At 42.0% G+C, this 23,202-nt stretch overlaps 1 protein-coding gene across 1 annotated transcript in view; it reads left to right on the top strand.

Annotated features, from left to right (window-relative positions):
• Window positions 1-23,202, top strand: part of ANKRD31 (ankyrin repeat domain 31) — a 109,593-nt gene that overhangs the window by 35,397 nt on the left and 50,994 nt on the right. Inside the window, exons 12-16 of the mRNA XM_043546618.1 lie at window positions 5,851-5,995; window positions 13,571-13,632; window positions 14,451-16,014; window positions 16,604-16,864; window positions 22,815-23,006. Coding sequence (XP_043402553.1) covers window positions 5,851-5,995; window positions 13,571-13,632; window positions 14,451-16,014; window positions 16,604-16,864; window positions 22,815-23,006 — 2,224 coding nt within the window. The remainder of the gene's footprint in view (window positions 1-5,850; window positions 5,996-13,570; window positions 13,633-14,450; window positions 16,015-16,603; window positions 16,865-22,814; window positions 23,007-23,202) is intronic.

Here is a 23,202-nt window from a genome sequence, read left to right on the forward strand (position 1 = left end):
AGCACAGAGAATGGGAACATTCCCCCATTGAACTTGTGAATGAATTCGAGGTCAACCTGCTGCCGAATCAGCTGAACCAGTCCATGAACCACTACATCCATTTCTTCCTCCAGCTGCCGCGTGGGATGCTACTGAGCCAGAGGATCCTGTTTCAAGGACCCCCCTAAGAGACTGGGAGGAGACCAGAGCCTGCAAGACTCCTGGGGCATTGCCCACCACTAGCACCCAAAACCCCTCACAGGAGGGCCCTACTGAGTGACCAGGAGGGGAATGATGAATCTGCAGGAGTTCCAGAATCCCACCAAGTGCCCATCCCCCAAGTCCCTTGCAGGAGACATTCCCATTTTTCCCCAAAAGTCACTTTCCCGTCATTCCTTCTTGTCAGGAGGTGGGCAAGGAGACAGCTACAGAGACATTAATATATGGCCAGTGTTCCCACTTGCATTCCCTTTATTTTTTAAAGATTTGTTTTTGACCCTTCCTTTTAAAAATGATTTCAATTACCCATTCTATCTAATACTTTTAATAAATGTTATCATTTCCCAGACTTGTGTGTGTCCCCTCCTTCCTAAGTTTGGTGAGCTGAAGATGTTTTCAGATTCAGAATTGGGCCCCACAATTCATAGCACATGAAATTGAATGGTATATAATTATCTGATGCCATGATACTGCAAACACTTTTCTGTCTGTCCTCCACCAAACCCTCCCTCCTGAGGTTCAGAAATATACTAAGTCCCAAGGATACATGGGAGGGATGGGAAAGTGCAATTAGTATTATGTTCTTACAGAAAGTGCTACTAGTTTTCAATGTAACAGAAGTCAGAAACACAGAAAATGGGTAGATGAACATCTATATGGATTACTTCACCTGCAGAAAATTGAAACAGTACCAGTAGCAACACAGGTAATGACACCATCTGCCACTACCCTGTGCATAAATACTTCCCACTGAAAGCTTAACCAGCTTCAGTGGTAATAGGGATTAGTGCTCTGTAACAGCCCGTAAATGCAGTTAGCACTGCTGACAATGAACAGTCAAAAAACAAAATGACTGCATACCATGCAGAATGGCTGAATACTCACCCCTGCCCCAGGAAATCTTCATAAGGTTGGTAAGAGAGATTGAGTGCTCCCAATAAGAGGTTTATAAACAAGTGTGAATAGTGAAGACAAAATCATTGCACAATGACCACATTACAACTCGGCTGCCACCCTCCACAGCACAGACTCAACCCTAAGGTGTTAACAGGGCATCTTCACCGGGTTATAATTGTCTTCAATGTGTGCAATGTCACAGGAATGAACAGTTCCTGATCTTTCGCTACAGGAAAACGAAACCGTCACAAAGCTATGTCACCTCACAAATAGGCACCAATGTTCCCTTATATACCTTCCCACCTTATACAGCTGCTGGGAATGCATCCCTCAGCACAGGCAGATGTCACCCTCTGCCTCCCTGCTGTGCCAAGATGTGTGCATATATGGTGTTCATAATTTCCCTTGCTTGTTGGGAACCAGGACCAATGTACACATGGGTGGGATCTGGTTTTCTGTACAAAGTTTGCAAATCAGACTTGTGAGCCCATTTGGAATGGAAACACTCCTCTTTTACCCTCACAAATGTTACGGAGTGTGCAGCAGGCAATGAGTATATGAATGGCCATTGTGACACAGGGGGGTAGGCAGCACCAATGAGCTTCCAGCCCAGGAAACACATACCATAACCGTTCTGCAGCTTCTGAGCTTGTAACTGAATTCCCTTTTTCCAGTGTCACTGGTGTTGGGGAATGGCTTCATGAAACAAGATAGGAGTGGATATGCAAGGTCCCCCAAAATAACAGTTGGCATCAACACACTGTAAAGAACCATATAGTTTCTGGTGAATAAAGTCCTACTCCCTTCAAGTACAATCCTGATCACCTCAGCACTCTGGTGTCATGAACCTTTTTAGTATTTCCCATGTTGGTAGTCATGAAACTGCTTCTGTGGACCACTAAGCCTTGCAGAACACGTGGTTCACATAAGCATTTGCCCCTTTTGGTGGGCAAAGTATTGGGATGTGGGTGCCATTGATGGCCCCTGCATAGTTTAGAAGCCCCATCCTCTGAAATCCAGCTCTTATTTCTGGAACTTTTTTTATGGCACCCACCTTGAGTAGATCGCAGTGTTAACTGCCTCATAAACCTGCACAACTGTGACCCCAACAATGGACTTTCCAACCTCAAAGTGACTTGCAGCAGACCTGGTGGTGCCAGCTTCCATAGAGCAATAGCAACCTGCTTCTGAACCGGTATGGCTTCCCTGAATTGAGTGTTCTGGTGCCAGAGGTTTGATGCAAGTTCCTCACATGGCTCTATGAAGATCTGTTTCTTCATTTGGAAGTTCTGAAGCCACTGCTGGTCATTCCAGGTTTCCAAAATGATGTGATCCCAGCACAACATGCTGGTTCTCCGGCACCAGAAATGATGGTCCACCCAAGGACATACCCTGGCAACACTGGCGTTCACCATATCAGTACCATGTGAGCTGAATGAATTGTCATTGACCCTCACGGTCAGCTGACTTCAGTGTATCAGAAAGTTCTGGCCAAATTCCATCCAACATCTCACCAGTCGCCTACTCTACTGCATAACTGTTTGTCCCACTGTAAGAAACAGGAACAGAATCAGATCGTTATCTCATTGCTAAATGTCTTCCATCTACTTTTTCAGGGAATAACAATGAGGGGCGATGTGATTAGGAACTGCCATCAACAAATGTGTGAAGGCAGGGGACAGTACCCACAACACACAGCAAAGCGGTTCCTAGCATGTCTCCCTGTGATGCACAGAATCCTGTATACAGCCCATGAAATGGTAGCATTAATCTTACGTAACAACAGCGACAGTATGGACATGTGTATGCGTGTGTATATGTCATTATACCTGTGTCCAGCACAGCATATGCAGACACTTGGGGCAGGTATGGGGACCATGCATGAGCATGTACATGGTCCAGTGTTCAAGCATGCAAGCCACTGTAGACATAGCATCATTTTCCTTCCTCACTCGTTCCATACTTGATTGTCTCTTCACCACCACTCACTTTCTCCCTTTCATTTTCTCTCACTTTTCTTCCAAGTCCAGGTACCTTCTCCCTCACTTTCAGTGTGTGTGTGTGTATGTGTGTGAGAGAGAGAAGAGCTTAGGAAGAGAGGAAAGAACAGGCAAAAAGAAGAGAGGAGGAAGTGAGGGAGACAGAAATGAAGAAATTTATCAGCCAGGGCTAGAGAGAGGAAGGAGGAGCACAGTGGAACTTTCCCCCCACTAGTGCCTGCTAGCAGGATGTCCAGCTGTGCAAGCATTTAGCCTAGAGGGAAACAATGCATGACACCCATGGAAATACTACTCTGTAATCACTGGTCTGAATTATTTTCTGTTCACTTTGCACTAAAACATTATGTTAACAGAGTAAGTCATTTGAGCTGCGTTATGTCGACCTAGCTCTGTAGTGTAAACCAAGCCTAAGCCATACTTCTTCCACCACCTGCCAGAACGTCTCTCTCCAGCATTGCCCAGAGAGTGATTCATTGCTCCTGCCTAACCCTTATTCATCTCAGGATCTGTAGCTTTTTTGGTGGGCAGTAGCAAGTTCTATTCCTAAAATCTTCTCCAGCTCTCCAAATCCAGAAGAAAATTGACCTGCTTTCTCAAGGTCCGTCACTGATCCCATAATTAGGGTGTTCATCTGGGACTTGCGAAACACAGGTTCAATTTTCTGCCCTTCCACAAGCTTCCTGTGTGATCTTGGGTAAGTCATTTAGTCTCTCTTTGCCTCAGTTTCCTATCTGTAAGATGGGGATACTTCCCTACCCCACAGGAGTGTTGTGAGGGAAAATATATTAAAGATTGTGAGGTCCTTGGATAATACAGTAATGAGGGAGGTATAAGTACATTATATGGATAGACGTTCCAACTAACACTGGGTAAGTAAGGCTATGTCTGCACTATGCACCTTTGAGCGACACAGCTGTGCCGCTACAGCCGTGCCACTAAAAGACACACAATGTAGCCGCTGTTTCTTGGCAGGAGAGAGCTCTCCTGCCGACAAAAAACTTCCACCCCGTAATGAGCGGGGTTAGCGTTGTCGGCAGCAGAGCACTCCTGCCAACAAAGCGCTGTTCACACCAGCACTTGTCGTCAACAAAACTTTTGTCTTTTGGTGGGGGGGGGGGTTAACACCTCTTGTCAAGGTTCCTTCCCCACTCTGAACTCTAGGGTACAGATGTGGGGACCAGTACGAAAACCTCCTAAATTTACTTTTACCAGCTTAGGTTAAAACTTCCCCAAGGTACAAACTATTTTACCCTTCGCCCTTGGACTTCCACTGCCACCACCAAACATTTATCTGGGTTTATTTATTAGGAAAGTGTTGTTTGGAAACGTCTTTCCCCCCAAAATCCTCCCAACCCTTGCACCCCACTTCCTGGGGAAAGTTTGGTAAAAATCCTCACCAATTTGCATAGGTGACCACAGACCCAAACCCTTGGATCTTAAGAACAATGAAAAAGCATTCAGTTTCTGAAAAGAAGGATTTTAATAGAAGTAAAAAGTAAAAAAGAATCACCTCTGTAAAATCAGGATGGTAAATACCTTACAGGGTAATTAGATTCAAAACATAGAGAATCCCTCTAGGCAAAACCTTAAGTTACAAAAAGATACACAGACAGGAATATTCATTCTATTCAGCTTAATTTCTCAGCCATTTAAAGAAATCATAATCTAACGCATATCTAGCTAGATTACTTACTAAGTTCTAAGACTCCATTCCTGTTTTGTCCCCAGCAAAAGCATCACACAGACAGATACAGACCCTTTGTTTTTCTCCCTCCTCCCAGCTTTTGAAAGTATCTTGTCTCCTCATTGGTCATTTTGGTCAGGTGCCAGCGAGGTTATCCCAGCTTCTTAACCCTTTACAGGTGAAAGGATTTTTCCTCTGGCCAGGAGGGATTTTAAAGGTGTTTACCCTTCCCTTTATATTTATGACACCTCTGAACAACAAAAGTTTTGTCTTTCACTTGCCAGTGTAGACAAAGGCTAAGAGTTCTCTACATTTCTGGCTGAGTAAGGGTCTGCAGGTTGGCAACACCTTTGGCAGCATTCCCCTAATGTGTGGCTTTAGAGAGGGTTTCACTGCAGATTGAGTGCTCCTTTATCTTAATTCTCCTTCACCATTAGGTGAACAGGGAAGGCAGAGAAAGAACTGGGTCAGTGACAGAATCACCTGCAAACTGTGAATTTAGGAAGTGCTCTCCTAGTGACTAGAAGAAGAAGGTGTGACCTAGGCCGAGAATTAAACTGCCTCTTCGATATGCAGAGAGAAACAAAACCCCAGTAGTGCTGAAGTGAGGGAGGGAGGAGTAAGTCCCAGAAAGGAAATAATTAAGTTACAAATTTTCTAATACTTAAAAATAATTGTTCTACACATACTTATTGTATAATGAGTAAAACTGGACAGAATTCTTATGACTTTATTCACAACATTAACCTTTTAAAAATAATTTAAGAAATCACCATGTTAACAAGAAACTCTGTTATTGGACCTTGATTTTAGAAAGTCAGCTGGTTATTCACTGAAGCAAGCTTTCAAAAATGAAAAAAATAAATGGAAGGGTTTGGAACAAACTTGTATTTAGAGGAATGTTTGGTATTGGTAAATTCCATTACTGAGAATTTTAAAACTCTAGTGGTATTTTAACACTAGCGACAGGTATTTCTGTGTACACCACAGAGAAGCATATATGAGGAGAGAGGAGTGGAAAATAAAATATTAGAAGAAAAAGAAAAAGTATCTGAAAAGTTTTACCTCTAGGTGGCAGAGTTACTGCTTTGGTATGGAGCTGATCCATTATTCAAAAATGAGAAGGGGAGGTGCGCCTTTGATGAAGCTACTGACCAGCGTATGAAGAAGCTGCTTGAAAGTTATATAACTAAGTCTAGAAGAGGTTCAACATCAGGTAGGAATGAGCTATTGTGGCATATTCGTGACTATTAGATAGAGAACAACAGAAATCCCATTGTCACATTCCCTTACTTATAGCCAACACTTCTATGGGCTTCGCTCACTTGATATACTAGCACAGTGGTTCTCAACCTTTCCAGAGTACTGTACCCCTTTTAGGAGTCTTATTTCTCTTGTGTACCCCCCAGGTTCATCTCACTTAAAAACTACTTGCTTACAAAATCAGACATAAAAATACAAAAGTATCACACCACATTATTACCAAAAAATTGCATACTTTCTCATTTTTACCATATAATTATAAAAGAAATCAATTGGAATATAAATATTGTACTTACATTTCAGTGTATAGTATATAGAGCAGTATAAACAAGTCGTTGTGTGAAATTTTAGTTTGTACTGACTTCGCTAGTGCATTTTATGTCGCGTGTTGTAAAACTAGGCAAATATCTAGATGAGTTGATGTACCCCCTGGAAGACCTCTGAGTATCCCTGGTCGAGAACCACTGTACTAGCAGACTTGGAGCAGAGTCCTCTAGTTGGTTGTCTTCATTAACATGCATGCATGAGATGAAATAAAATGATACGGTGATAAACTCTGAGCGCATCTTAGTTGTGTATCGTTTGTGTATATTTGAACAGTATATAGACTAAAAATTTTATGAAAGCTAATGTTAAAAAAATTATACAATACAAAGGTTAAGAAAAGAGTGTCTGTACATCTGGGTATAGTGTTTAGATTATCCACAAATACAACATTTGTTTTTAAAGTCATAAGATACATATAGTGCATAATCAGCAATAACCCAAATTCAGGTGAATGAATTTAATAATACAGTTTAGATATTTAGCATCCATACATTCGGGTACATTACTCATGAAAAAAGTTATACAGAGAGTTGGTGGCGGAAAGCAAAATATATCAATGAGTGAAGATTGTCCCTCAGTAATTGAGAATTTAGGATAGGTTGTCCATTTAGAGAAAAATACAGTCCATCAGGAAAGTATTTGAGTTACTTTCCCAACTGTGCTTCTCATCGGCACTCCAGCTCATTCTTCCTGGTATTGCCGATGTCCGGTGATGTGTTCTATGTAGATGTCCCTCGACCACCTGACAGCGTCTGACACCATGAGTTGCCGTGTCAGCTGAGCGTAGTGTTAACCAACTCCACATTCTCTCAGCACTCGCTCGTTACCGGGGTCCCATTCTCCCAGGGCGCCAACGATCAGCGCGTGAGTTTGGACCTCATAGCCCCTAGCTCTCAGGGTGTTGGCCAGAGGGGCGTATTTCTCCATCTTTCAAGATCGGGCATTGTGGAAAGCCGAGGTCCCGTTTTCGAAGGGCACTGTGACATCCACCATGATGATCTTGTTCCGGTCCTCGTTGGTGATGACGATGTCCGGTCGCAGTTGGCTGTCGGTTCCAGGGATGGCGGAGTTCACGGCTACCTTTTCCACAGGTGGTGAGATGGCTCTGACCAGGCGATCTTAGATGATGTTGTGTCGCAGCTGCCAAGCTCCGGAATGGGGCTTGCAGCTACACAAAACGTGGGGTAGTGTCTCGTTGGCCTAGCCGCACTTCCAGCATTGCTTGTCCCAATTCCTGTGGCGGACTGTTCCATTCAGCAGGACGCAGTTGAGCCAGGCCCAGTGGATGAACCTCCAGTCGGCAAATTGGGTGAAGATGCCCCCGGGGAGAAAGTTGCTGGTGTCCCACTTGTGCGTCACCTTAAAGGCCTTGCTCTGGTCCGGCTTCCGTTTCAAGTTTTCCACGTATTGGCAGCAGATGGCATCCTTCAGGGTCCTCTCCAGCTTGGTTCTGGCTCTCGGAGTGATGATGGTGCGCTTTGTGTTCTTCACCTGTGACACCATCTCCTGGCATTCCTAGCACCACGTCCAGTGGCAGCCGATACGCTTCTCCAGTCATCACGTAGTGCTGCGGGCACGAGTCCAGAGCAAAGCAAAGTCTTCCCCGTCTCTTCCAAATTCGCCTTCCAGGGAGCTGCTCAGATAGGTGGTGACATCTTGATTGGAGGAGGTCCTGGCGATTCACCTCTTGACGGCATCCTGCAGAGCACTCTCCGTGATGTTCCTCACCGTGGTGTCCGGGCACATCAGAAGGTGGAAGCCATGAGTGATCACGGCAACGTCGCACAGATTACCCATTCGAGGGACGTTGGCACCGCTCTGTCTGTGTGAGATGTACACCAGTTCATTGCTGGCCCTCTGGGGAAGAAAAATCCACTTTTTCACCAGCTGCTGGATGGTGTTGTCTGCCTTGTTAAGAGGTACCTTCGCCATGGCAGATCCCCTCAGGACAAATGAAATACAGGGGATTAGGAAGGTGTTCAAGACGTTGATCTTCTGCCACAGTGCCAGTAGGGAGGAGTCGATCCTGGCCACATCTCGTAGGATCTCCGTGATGGTATCCTTAGATGTCTGCTTGACGCAGAAACCGTTGGCATGCCAAGATGTTGGTATGTTTGCCCGTCCTTGAGGAAGATCACGAGTTCACCCTGGATCTGAAACGGTATCGCCTGGACCGAGTGCCTTCTACTGCCATCGATATGCAGGAATGCACACTTCCTGGCACTGAAGCGGAGTCCCATCCAGTTTCCCCATCACAGGACCTCATGGCTGAAGCTACATCTACTTGAGCTATCGATGTGCACCACCTCAGACCCAGAGGAAACTACTACCTCTAAGGAATGAAAAGGATCATCTTCAGTGACTGCTCCCTCAGGCAGGCAACATACTCTGCAGTTGAGCAGCTACAGGAAAACAGGAAAGAAAATGCCCTCAAAATCAGTGCCAAATACATTGATGCCAAGCATCTTAGCACTGGGAGCACTGGCACCGGCCACTACATCAACATCAACAGTTCTACCAGTACTGGGACCAATGATTTAGCACCGCCAATCCCAGCCACTGGCAATGTCATTATTGGAACTGGCATTGGTGCCCCAACACAAGGGTGAGACTTACAGAGGTGGAGTGGAGTGAAGGGGGCATCAAACATCGCTGTCCTGGAAGGAGAAGACACAGCACTCCTTCAGAGACAGGGAGTCTTAGTCCTCTGCCAAAGTGAGATCAAAACTCAACTTCTAGCACTGACCACCATGGTGATTATGGGCCTGAGATATGCCCTCATGGAAACAGCTAGATGCTGTCTGGGGACATCACTGGCATGGGGCTGATGACTGGCACTGAGCCAAGAGTACTGACCCATGGCACTGCTGTTTGAAGAGTACTGTTTGAAGACTCCTTGTCACCATCTCTGTGTCATGCCTTCTCCCTGGCATTGAGCAAGAACACTTCTCCTCTAAGAGAGCAACACTAGGGCTGGTTCTGGAGATCCCACTCACAAGGCAGCAACCCAGTAGAGGCATGAATGGCAGTGGGCTCACCAGCTGCAACTCGGCCAGTACTCATTCAACGTGCCACCCAGGCATGCTGGCCCTACTGAGGACTATCATCACAAGTGTCCCGTAGTAGATCTCCTTCCTGCAGATCCAGGAAAAGGGGGAGAACTGGCTCCCTAGTGACGTTGTTTACTGTCACCAGAGCACAGCGTTGGTGCCCAGGAGCTGGGAGGAGCAGAGGAACAACATTAGCATGCCCAGTCAACACAAAAAGAATAATAGTCACTGCCTGATGCAACAGTTCAACTAGCCTCTGCCCATGGGTTGACAGTTTTAAGGCTTTTTAGGAGACCTTTGCTCACATTGCAAAGACCTTAGACACAGAGGCCTGGTCTACGCTAAAAAGTTATGTCGAAGGAAGCCACCTTACGTCGACCTGTTAATGTATGTGTCTACATTATCAGGTCCTTTACACTGACCTGAGTCGCCTCTAATGTCGACTTCTGTACCCCACCACTGCGAGAGGCGTAGCGCTTAATTTGATTTTCATGGGTCGACTGTGAGGTAGTGCAGATGCAGTGTTGTGTAATTCGACTTAATTGGCCTCCAGGTGGTGTCCCACAATGCTCATGTGTGACTGCTCTGGAGATCATTCTCAACTCTGCTGCACTGCAGCCAGGTACACAGGAAACAGCCCCTCCCCTGCTAAAGCCCCAGGAATTTTTGATTTCCCATTTCCTGTTTGATCACAGCTTTGATCACAGCTTGAGCACAGCTGATCATGGAGACTACACGCCCCAAAAGCGCTCCAGCCTGGTCTTCACAGGAGGTGGTGGATCTCATAGCTATGTGGGGAGAAGAGTCTGTGCAGACAGAGTTCCAATCTAGAAGAAGAAACGCTGACATCTATGCAAAGATTGCTGGTGGAATGGGTGAGAAGGGCTACATGAGGGAAACGCAGCAGTGCCGTGTGAAAATAAAAGAACTTCACCAAGCGTACCAGAAGGCATGGGAGGCGAACAGTCGTTCTGGTGCTGAACCCCACATATGCAGGTTCTGCAATGAGCTGCATGCAGTTCCCAAGGGTGACCCTACCAGCACCCCCACAAGCAACGTGGACACCTCACAGATGTATGAATCTAAGGACAACAAGAAGGACGATATGGTGGATGAGGAAGAGGAGGAGGAGGAGGAGAATGGGAGACAGGCAAAGTGGTGGATCCATTCTCCCCGAGAGCCAGGAAATATTTTTAACCATGGAGCCCTGTGGGTCGCAGGACATCATGGTGGCCAACCGTGATGCTGGGGAAGGCACCTCTGCTGAGCAGAGTTACAATGAAAGTCCAGTTAAACTTTAGTGAGCACACACATTCAGTGGTATTGCATGTTTACTGTGAAGACAAAGCTTGGTGCTGTGGTTCTCTGCTTACAAGAGTCCACTCCAACTACGCAGAGGGTGGCCTCTGGAATGGACTGTTTATGTTCACTGGAAGATCCATCCTCCCCTCCAATAGGGTCGCATAAATAATAAAACCCTAGAAAGCAACATAGATGCCTTGACCTCATTGGGTACAAAACTTTCTCCTCTGAGACACTCCAGTTTAGAATGACAAATTATCAGGCTATGACGATGTAAAGTTACTCCTGTGCTAGGCTCCAGCCAACCCACAAGCCAGGAACTCAAGAGTCCCTCCTTCATATCAACCTGTAGGGGAATCACAGGCCTCAAACCCTGGCCCACAGGTCCCCAGGCAGTGTCCAGGCCATGACTGCCACCCAGCAGCTCACCTAACTAACCAGGGAATTAGCTCACAGAGGGCCCTGCCCCCAAAGCTCCCAACTGGGGAAAATGTCCAGCTCCCCAGTTGGCTGAGGTACTCTATATAAAGCAGGAAGAGCCAACAGGAAGTTGTCCAAGCAACTTGAGGAATCCCTGGCTGGCTGCTACTATGGACCCCTTTTGCTTATCTGACTCCTGAGCCCTGCTTCCCTGCCTGCTCCTGGTTCCTGTCCCAGATTCCCATCTACTCCCAGTTCCTGCTGTCCTGCCCTAAGCCACGTTCTTGCTTCTCCGCATTAACTTCCTTTGCTGTCTCCAGCTCTGACCTTTGGCTTGGTACCTGATGCTGTTTTCAGTTTTGACCCATGGCTTGACTCTGACTCCAGCACTACAAAGAGAGATTTTAAGTGAGTACAAGTAATGAGGCATAAAAGTCAGAAATGCTTACAAGAAAAATAAAGATAAGATGTTTACTAATGCCTAACTTAGCAAACTATATTAGATTCAAGCAAAGTTTCTTACCATATGCTTCACCAGATTATGGCCAAAAGTTTCAGGTCAGGACCTTCTCCCAGAGTCCAACATCTGCTTCCTTTTTGTCTTCATGTGTAATGAATGTGATGCGCAGGAAGAAAGAGGGAGGGATGTCTTGGGATGTTTGTCCCTTTTATTAGTTTCAGTCCCCCTCTTGAAAAACATTTCCAGCCGGACACTAGGAGACAAAGAATCTGTGTGGGAGGATGTTCCCTGCTGTTTTTTTCCCCACCTTTTTGAACTTCCTTTGTCTTTCCTTCCTGCTTGATGACTCTGTTTATTGCTTAAATGCAAATTAAGCAGAGCACACATTTCTTTGTTTAGGACAGACCTGTTTGCCAGCCATCTGTTGAGCAGAGCTGTGGGGTTTGGAACATGTGTTAATAACACCATACAGGAGAATCTTATAACTTCACATACAATGTTACCGCACATATTTTACCAGGACAATACTGACCAGTAAATTACAGGTTTTCAAATGATACCTTACAAGGCAGCTTTGTACTTTGTACAAAGATTATTACAATAGTGTGTAGGGTGTGAATACAAGAGTGTATTCTGTCATATGCAGTAACTGGAATTCTTTGAGATGTGTGTCCCTATAGGTGCTCTGCTACTCACCCTCCTTCCCCTCTGCTTTGGAGTTTTGTCTTATAGGACTTCGTGGCAGAGAAGGAACTGAGGCCGTTTTGCCCATGCAACTCTATATATCCTTGGTATAGGGCATGAGGATATCTGGAGCACATGTGTGGGCTGAACAGGCACTACTACAGAAAATCTCAGCTCTAAGACTCATGGAGTGCAACCACATCTGAAGTGGAGCACCCATAGGGACGCACATCTTGAAGAACTCCAGTTACTGCACAAGGTGAGTAACCTCTCATTCTGTGTGTCAGTCAGGTATTGAATTTCAGCATAGGATATCTTAGTGCAAAGTTTCATGATGCTTGTGGGCTATGGAGACATGGTTGTCACCATGAAAATTCTTCAGTCACTTCAACTTTATTGAAACCAGTTTCATAGCCAATCAGGTAGTCACACATAAGAATTTTTACACTCGCCATGTCTTCTGTATAAAGAATTCATTCTTTACATTTTTCTGTCCTGTTGTATGACTAATTAGTAACTGACAGAAGGTGAATGTGTGTCTTTTATTCCTCTCCTGATTAACTTTACGTATGCCTTAGGAGGAAGCTCCCAGCTCTAAAAAGAGTGTTTTTAACTGTTGATGAAGCTATGAATACTGGAATGTAAGATCACAGTGGTTATATGCTATGATTTTAGTGCCTAATTTATTTACATAAATATCTAGAACCAGATCTTGGCCCCTATTCCAGCCCACTTATGCCATTCTGGCAACACAAAGGGATGGACAGAAAGCTAATTTAAACAACCAGCCAGGAACGAAACTGATTCAGGGGGCAATCCCTTTCATGTGTTGAGCTGATGAGTTGGCTTTTACACCATCCTGTTACCTTCCTTTGCCCAGTGTACAAAGCGTGCTGGGGTGGAAGGGACATGATTTGAGCAACTTGTGAGCCAGCTATCACTGGCTTCAGAATGGCCTCTAAAGGGCCAGTACAGCATGTGTGACTTAGAGAAGCCTTGTGGGCCAGACAGACTACCAACCTCCTCAGGAATCAGGATGCTTAAAGCCACATTTACTGCTTCTCAACTGTACCAAGCAGACTTCTGGTGCAACTGGAGATCTGAGCCCATGATTTTAATGTCTAACTTTTTTGATCCTTATGTTTTTTTTGTTATTTCCAGATAGCAAATGGCTGTTACGTTTCACTACAAGCTAGACTCTGAGCATAGGATGCTGTGCTTGTAAAGCAGAGAATTGTAACTTTCTTTTGATATTGATCCTTTCAATCTCTCGTTTTACTTTCAGCTAAAAAGGATGTAGAGAGTACATTAAATGCTCAAAGAATAAATGACACAAACCAGCATCAGGTAACTTTTTTTTTTTTTTTAAGGAACAACCATTGTTGTGATGAACTGTCACGCATCTGCTATTCTATAATAAAGTATGATAGAAAGGTAGCGCATTTCTGAAATGCTCTTGAGAAACAGTACATCCTAAGAAGAAAAGGAGTACTTGTGGCACCTTAGAGACTAACAATGTATTTGAGCATAAGCTTTCGTGAGCTACAGCTCACTTCATCGGATGCATTCCTTTATCTTTCCTTGTTTGCTGTAGAGGATGTTGATCAGGTGGTTCTGAATACAGACTAACACGGCTGCTACTCTGAAATCAGTACATACTAAACATTTCATAACTAATAATATCCGTAGCATATGATGCGGTGTGGAAAGACCTTTTTTCTTACTTGCTATAATTTTAAGTGTTATGGTAAATGTCTGTGTAATTTACCTTGGTAGAGACTATCATTCACAGAAATGCTGTATTGGAATATAAGTGTTTTCATTTTTTCTATTTTTAACTTACATCCTAAAACACTGTTTTATATTTTATTGATGATAAGCATTCACCAAATAGAGTACCATAAACACAAAAATAGACCCTTTATTTGGAAAACATATTATTGATAGTGTAATTGATGCTTTCAACATTTAGTTAAGTTTTTGTTGTGTTTCTGCTCCAGGCAGATCACCAGATGTGAAATAATCACTAAGACAAGTCCAGTTGAGGTCTACCATATTTTGTGACTTGTAGCGTTGACTATACAGTTGAAGCAGCAACCTAGAATGAAATATAACAAAGCAATCTACCAGAAAATTAAATTAATCATATGTTTTGTTTTTTGCAGTTGGAAGTACATTCAGATAGCCCAGTTCACAATTCAGATGTTGGTAATAATAATACATCTAAGCAAGGGTTTATCAACTTTGAACAAAGTAGCAAAGAGAATTCAATAAGAAACTCCAAAGGTTCCATCTCCAGAGTATTTGAGGATCATAGATTGTTGAATGAAAAAAACTCAAAAGATAGAAGACTGGTTCCAACACAGACAAAGAAATCAGCAGGGACTGTAGAAAAGATTGTATCGATTGAGAATGTCTGTGAGTACAGGACAATTGTATCTCCTTCAGATACATCTAGAGACAAAACAAGAAGCAGAAGCCACAAAACATATGATCCTCATGTTGGACATAATAACACTGGGTTCACTGTTAATACCTCTTCCTCAAAAAGAATAACTAGGTCCTCTGTACATCGTAATTATAGTTCAGATAACATTTGTGAAGTAGGGGGAAAGCCCAGCATACCCAAACAGACAGAAATGCAAAAGGAATATGACTTCTGTAATAGTGATACTCCAGTTTCAGAAGAAAGGGAGAAGACTTGTGGAAGCAACAACAAACCTTCAATAATAATGACAGACCAGGTAATTAGTTTACCATGCACTGAATCCTCAATTCCTGTAGTAAAAGCATCTACAGAGCAGTCTGAGAATGTTGCGTTAATGGAACTTGATTCTCACTCAGTACTTTCTTTGTGTGAAGAAATTAGTGTGCCTCTTGTGACTGCAGAGCAATGTTTTATGAATCAGGATAATGAACGCCATTGTCTTAACCACAATAAAGATGGTAGCATGGGTGACAAGAATCTGAATACAGCTAAGAGAAAAAGTAGTATCCACTTTGTTGAAGAAAACATCATTTATACTGAGAATAATAGACCGTCAGACCAGTTTCTTTATTCTGAAAACTTCAGAGATCAAATTAACTTTGATATTGATAGAGACAGAATTAATGATGAGGAACAAAGTTTAAAACACTCTTTACCTCTTTTTGAAGATATTTCTTTACAGGGAAACTGGCTAGAATCAGGAAGCCTAACTACATTTTCACCAAAGGGAACTGTAAACCTCACTGATTCAGACTCTACAGTCCTATCTGAACAGTATATTGAAAATGAGAACCAAAACATTTATAAAAATATCTCTAAAGATGTAGATAAGTGTACTGTACAAACACTTCAGACAAGTACAGAAATACTTTCATTGCATGAATTTTCAGCAGCTGTTAATAGAGCTAGTGATTCTGAAAGTCCTGAGAATTTTAGCATCAGTGTGCTAATGCCTTTTGCTCATCAAACGGATGACGGAATGAGGATGATGCTAAGTGCAGAAGAAAGCACTGGAAGATGTTGCACTGAGAAAATTGAAGATGAAATGAATTCAGAGATTAACACATCTGCAGCTTTACAGCTACATGAAAAAGAAGCATTTCGAGTGAAAAGAAAGAGACAGGACCTTCGGGAAATCATCTTAGACACAGATTTGTATTCCACTAGTTGTATTAACAAGAATTCACTTCATCCATCTCAGCTGACCCAAGAAACAGAGCAGGAAACTTCCCAAAAATCAGGTGAAAAGTTTTATTTTTAAAAAAATTATTTTAGGAATTCTCTGTAGGCATGTTGTAGTTTGTTATAGATTTTTTAGAGCAGCACAATATATGCAGCATATACAGTAGCATATACAAATGGCAAATGTATGAATTGCATTCCAGAAATATTGCCAGATATGCAAAATTAATTGATTGGTCATTTTTGCAGCCGAACCCCTGGTAGTTATTTTGTTACTATCAAAATATAACTGTAATATTGATATTGACTAAAGTAATGAAAATGAAGACATTCTTAAGCACTCTAACTTTGCTAAAGAATTTTTCTTTAAAGAGAAACCAGACTAAAACACCACATTTTCACAGAAGAAATTTTGAATCCTTATTGATTCAATGTTTACAATTTTCATTGTATAGTGAATGGTGAACAAAATGTTTATAATGCAAAAATATTTCCAAAGGTTTTGATAATTATATCATAGAAGTACTTCGCCTATGCTACATAAACACTTTGACATTAATTTTCATCAATCAGTTAATAGAGCTAATGTTTCTGAAAGTCATGAGAGTCATAGCACAGATATTTTAAGTCCTTTTGTTCAACAAACAGATGATGGAATGACTGCTGAGAGAAGTGGAGAGCAAAGCACTGGAAGATGTTGCACTGAGAAAAATGAAGCAGAAGGAACTGCAAAGAACAATACTCCTATAATGTTACAATTACTTGAAACAGAAACAATCCAAACTGAAAGAATAAGACAAGACCTTCAGGAGACCAGCCAAAATACAGATTTATGTGCCAATAACAGTAATTCATCTAATCTATCACAATTCAGTCAAGCAGCAGAACAGGAAATGCCTGAGAAATCAAGTGAGTTGTTAATATTTTATAAAGATATGTTTATTTTTCAAGATTTATAAGAAGGAGACTTTTGGTAATTTATAGTAAGTGATTTAGAAAAATAAGCATAGTGCATGAAGCATATATCCTGTCCAACAAATGCCAAGTGTGTGAACCACTGTCAGGGCTTCTAAATGTATTGATAGTTATTATGGAGCTATTGGAGAGTAAGCACTTAAAAGATAAATATTTTTACTGACAAAGTTATAAGAACGAACAAAGTTTCAAGCACTTTTTCTCTGTGTTGGTACTTACTTCTTTACAGGGAAAACAGCTGACTTAAAGGGTTTGTCTACATTTACAGTAGTGTCATGTAGACAAGTACAGACACTGCATGCCAGCTGAGCTAGCACAGGTCTAGCGTAGAATCTCGTACAAGGATTCATCTGTCTTCTTTGGATGGTTGAAGATCTCTTTGTGGGCACACTTGATGGTCTTGCAGGTTGGGCTGAGCAGCAGTTGTGTCCTGTTCAGCTCTCCATTCCATTTGACCACCTGGATAGGCACAGTGGTGTTCTGCAGCTTTTAGGCTGAGAACATGATAACAGCTGTATGCGTATACTATGTCCTCTTCTCTCTGGTGTTCACAGCCTACTCCTCCTCATCCACCTCCAGCTGTGTAGAATGCTGCCTGATCCTCTTGACTCTGGTGGTTACAAACTGCCAGTCCTCCTTTCTGATTTCCACTCTCATTGATTCCTTGATTACCAGTTCCTTTCTTTCTTGAATCTGGGATGGTGACACTTCCTGAATCTGGTTCCCCAAGTACTCCTCAGCTTCTCTGATGCTCTGCAGTGTCAGTACTTATTCTTCAAACCATTAATTCTTTCCTTCATCACAGCCATAAACTTGCTCTTTATACACAGGAAGTCCCTTCTGTCTTCAGGCAGGAAAGAAGACATGGCACATCCACTCCAGATCACAGTAACTGTTCCATCACTGGCCATCACTATAACGAATGTAGAACTGTACCTAGAAAGAAAGCTTCTCACACTACTTTCACCAAACTCCTTCCAAAACCCCTGTTTGCCACTTCTGTTTCATCTGTATAACGAGATATGTATGTGTATATACTTGTATGCATATTATTTTGTTCTCCCATTCTGTATTTCCAGTTGTAGTGGGAAAACTTTATCAAAACCATGTATCTTGCAGTGTAATCTCCTTTGGAAGATCGTTTCACAGCTCAGCTCTTTCTCTCTCTCTCTCTCTCCCCTCCCCCGCCCCCCACCATCCCCAGTTGAGGATACTATCTCCAGAAAACATTTTATTCATCCAGCATTTTGTTAGCTGCACGGCCCCATAGGAAAGCAGCTGTTTTGATGAATCAGGGAAGGAGATGCCATCACTGGTGTAGCTGAAGGCACTGAAAACTGGGACCATGGCTTCCAGCTGTGAGCAGAAGCAGATTGGGAACCACTAAAAGGACGAACATATATGGGTGATGTTTCTTGGCTTGCTCTTCTTCCTCATTCATCAACTTTGTTATCCATCATGGATGGCTATTTTTTTCCTTACCTTATCTCTTCCACACCCCCGTGGACTTTCTGACCCTTTCTGTTCCTGAACAGAAACTTGTTCTTCCTATATTGTCATATATGCAGTGGTCAGTATGAGTATCCTCTTCACCCATCTACAGTACATCACTCATTAGGCCCTACACATTCCTTTTCAGCTTACATAGAACTAGGTGAAAATTGCTAAACTCTCTTCCTACAGTTTGGTCTGTCACAAAAGTCACATGTTTCTCACTAAACAGTTAACAGGTCAGTGCTGAGGTTTTGAATATTTGTTTAAAGTATGGATACCACCCAGTTGCATTTTTGATTTTTAAATCTGCTTTTTATGTTTGATAGGATTTTAATACTGAGTCACATACAAAAAAATTTACATAAAAAACAAACCAAAAAATCATGCAACAAATTGGATGCTGTATTTGCCAAGTTCCTGTCCTTTCCCACCCACAACCCACCTGAGGATGCACTCCAGAGAGAATCATTGTTCTTTAGAGTAATCTAACAGTTCCTCATTGTGCTGTTGCGAATGTTTTTTAGCAAACATAAAGAAGACTGTTGTGCGTGACAACTGCACTGTAAAACTTTGCTATTATTTGTGTTCATTTGCAGCCAGTTGCTAAGAGTCATTAGCTTAATGGGCTGTTGTTGGTTTTTTTTTGTCTACCTCTCTAAAGACTCCCTTGGACATCCTCCAGTCCCAGGAGTTTAAGGAAGAAGCAGGAACTGGAGAACAGATGATTGATTTGGGATTTCAGAGCCAGAAGCTTTTAGGCTAAAATACAGTACATTATCTCAAAGAAAACAAAGGGTTGAGTTGAAGGGGTACATGATGATACAAGCTGCCATTGTGTGCTCCAGAATCTCAGCTTTCATTATGAAAAAGTAATTCCCTAGCCTTTAAGGCTGCAAAGATAATGTGAATCAAGTGCAGCTGATACAATGATATGTACCTGAGTTTGCAAAGAGTGAGAAACAATAGCGCAGAGAGATGTGTGTATTGCCCCTATCCATCTCTAATGGGTGTTAACTCAGATACTTAGTAATGATCATTTAAATGTCAGTATTGCTAATCTGCTGTGAGTTACAGCTCATTTTGGCACCGTGAGCAGGTGGCACTTGAGAGAATACCACCACTTATTTTTTTTCCTTTATCAAGGAGGAGGCTATCTCTAGGAATGCAGGGAACTGAGGATTTACTGAGGAGAAGCAAAAATTGAAGGGATCAGCAGAGCCCCTGGGTCTAGTCGGACCCCATGTAGAGGGAGCCAAAGCCAAGGAGCCCAGCAGAGTAAACATCGCCATAGTTTGAACCTCTTCAAAATCTACTGTGATTGACATCTAATTTTGGCATCTCAGATGGGCAAAGCTTATTTTCTGGAGAGAGCTTGGAAAGGAGGTTTAGTTTGGACATTAGGAAAAACTTCCTAACTGTCAGGCTGGTTTAGCCCTGGAATAATTTGCCTAGGGAGGTTGTGGAATCTCCATCATTAGAGATTTTTAAGAGCAGGTTAGACAAACACCTGTCAGGGATGGTCTAGATAATACTTAGCCCTGCCATGAGTCTACGGACTGGAGTAGATCACCTCTCGAGGTCCCTTCCAGTCCTATGATTCTATAATGTAGGTTTTACATCCTATTCAAATGGAATATGTTTTCTCCATCACTATACATAGTATGAAAGGTATAATATAATTTGCACAAAGTGAAATCTGTGTGTTTCACACTACTATTATACAGCATCTTATGGGTAGCATGTAAAGACAATGTGTCGAATTTTGCTTTCAGTTACAGAGTAACAGCCGTGTTAGTCTGTATTTGCAAAAAGAAAAGGAGTACTTGTGGCAACTTAGAGACTAACCAATTTATTTGAGCATAAGCTTTCGTGAGCTACGTGTTAGTCTCTAAGGTGCCACAAGTACTCCTTTGCTTTCAGTTACACCACTGTAAATCTAGAATAACTTCACTGAAGTCAAGGAAATTATTATAAATTTACATTTACAATGTACTCTAACCTGTTTTAAAAGATGCTTTTCTGATCATACAAATCCAGGGCATAATACACTAAAAGAATCCAAGGGTTCCTATTAAATATCAAAAAGAAAAGGAGTACTTGTGGCACCTTAGAGACTAACAAATTTATTTGAGCATAAGCTTTCGTGAGCTACAGCTCACTTCATCGGATGCATTCAGTGGAAAATACAGAGGGGAGATTTATATACATAGAGAACATGAAACAATGGGTGTTACCATACACACTGTAACAAGCTCACTTGGTTTCTTGGATTCTTTTAGTGTATTATGCCCTGGATTTGTATGATCAGAAAAGCATCTTTTAAAACAGGTTAGAGTGATGAATACATCCGATGAAGTGAGCTGTAGCTCACGAAAGCTTATGCTCAAATAAATTTGTTAGTCTCTAAGGTGCCACAAGTACTCCTTTTCTTTTTGCGAACACAAACTAACACGGCTGCTACTCTGAAACCTGTTAAGTATCAAGTAAATGTTAACATGGCCAGTATTCAGGTAAATAATGAATACATATTTTTGAAAACTGTATTTGAAACATTCAGGAACATGATTAATGGGCACATTCTGCTCTCTTACAATGAGGTGGATCTAGATTAGCACCAATAAAAACGGTGGAGTTATTTCAAATTTACACAAGTTTACAGGAGAGCAAAATTTAGCCCATGGTGTTGCAACCATTCTACAACAGCGAAAAACATTTAACATTTCAAACTGTCATATCTCACAAATGTCTCATCCAATTACCCTAACACTTTATAGAATGTGAAATCCTTTGACCAAGGACCACATATGAGAAATTTCAAGCAGATGGCTTTAGTTTTGGTGACATACCTATGCCTGATTTCATTGTCTGACAGTGATTCATTCCCCAAGGTACAATCTAGACTGCTGAATAGCTGTCTTTCCTCAGTTCTCTATGGGATGCCTTTTACACTGATTTACTGGTGAACAGCCACTTCTGGCCAGTTAACACACAGCCTCCAGCATGTAACTTGCTCCCAGCTGCACAATATTGAGTGCTACTAGTTAGCCCCTCTTAAATTACACTGCAGAAGAATACAGCAGATTCCTAATCCCAGCCTTGTCCCCCAGAAACATGTGACTTGTACTGCTCAGTACACTACACTATAAAGTATGTCATTTCATCAGTGGAAAATGATATGCACCAACCTTCTTATCTCAAATGGAGTTTCCCTGCACACTTTAATCCAAACACACTGGTTAAGATACAACAATAAGATATGTCTATTAACTATAGAAAGATAGATTTTAAGTGATTACAAGCAATGGTGCATAAAAGGACTGGTTACAAAAGAAATAGAAGAGGAAAATGCAAGCTAATACTTAATTTAACAAACCAGGTGAACTTAAAAGCAAAAAGGTTTTGTCTCACCCCATGTTTATAGCAGTCTGTATTGGCTGAAAAGCCTTCCAGCCAGGACCACCTCTCCCCCAGTTCAATGATGCTTTCTTTGTCTTTCAAGCATTGTAGCAGTCATAAGTAGAGATGGAGATGAGAGAGGTAATTTGTGTTGTTTGTGTCCTCCATTCTTATACCCTTAGTTCTCCCCTTTTTTATGTTTATCTCCAGCTGGGGTTCAGGTGACAGGCAAACTGTTTACACAGAAACTCCCCCACTGTGTTTTTGCCAATATGTAAAGTCCTGGCTCACACCCTTTTTCTTGCCAAGGAATGGCCATTTAATTAGGTGATTGTCCAATTGATTATGCTGATACCTGGCTGGGGGTGCTACTGTGTCTTTGTCGCTGAAGAGTTTGGGCCTGCCTATCTAACTCTGAAACATGTTACAGCAATGTTCTGCAGTAGTAAATTAAAACTTTACATACAATGTTGATACACATACTTTACCAGGACAATGTTCAGCAGATTATCATAGTCTTGTAAAAGTGGTGAACATAATAGTATAGACCATCACACAGTGTTATCAGGAGAAACTATCAGTTGCTCCTCCTCTCAGTACCTAACCCTATGCAGCTTCCTCCCATTTCTGTCTAGAGGAGATGAAGTCCCAGCAAGTAGTAATATCTTCTGAAGTCATTCCTGGTAACTGAGAAGAAGTCTGTGAAGAAATGTGCTGACCTTCTTGTTGCTATGCCACGTAGTTGTGCTGAATAACTATGTAATCTTCTCCCTCCATCTTTACCCAGTTGCATCCTTATTGCAAGTTGTCTGGTAGTGGATTGTAAACTCTTTGGACCACAATCCAGGTGTACTTGATCTGTATTATATTTTTGGTGCTCTCAAGTAATAATAATTAAGACAATAGAATTGCATAGAGGTATGCTGTTTGAAGTGAGATCAGAAGCTTGGTCCAGTTTTCTAATGAGAAATTGTGGTGTTCAATATGTCTTTAGAATCTTCACTATCAAGCAAAGAAGAGGTAGCAGCTGTATCTGCTCAGCCTACCTATATTATAAGAGCTGGGATAAAAAAGAGAAATGCCAAAGGGGAAAGTCGCCTGCACCTGGCTGCTAAAAAAGGAGATTTATCTTTAGTGAAAACTCTTATAGCATCTGGACTATGTGTAAATCTAAAGGATAATGCAGGTTTGGATGTTTTAAAATTACTTCTTTGGTGATCCTCTAGTGATTCAGTTTGATGGCAATTAAGAAACTCAACTTTTTTTTTAAACTCTTGAAAGAATGTAACCAAGATGTTTTAGAAAATAACTTATTGATACCTACTTTATTGAACAAGGTTAGTTAGAAAGATTACTTTGTTATGTCATTGTTATCTTTGAAT

This window comes from Chelonia mydas, chromosome 5 (assembly GCF_015237465.2).
Source record: "Chelonia mydas isolate rCheMyd1 chromosome 5, rCheMyd1.pri.v2, whole genome shotgun sequence".
NCBI classification, from domain to species: Eukaryota; Metazoa; Chordata; order Testudines; family Cheloniidae; genus Chelonia; species Chelonia mydas.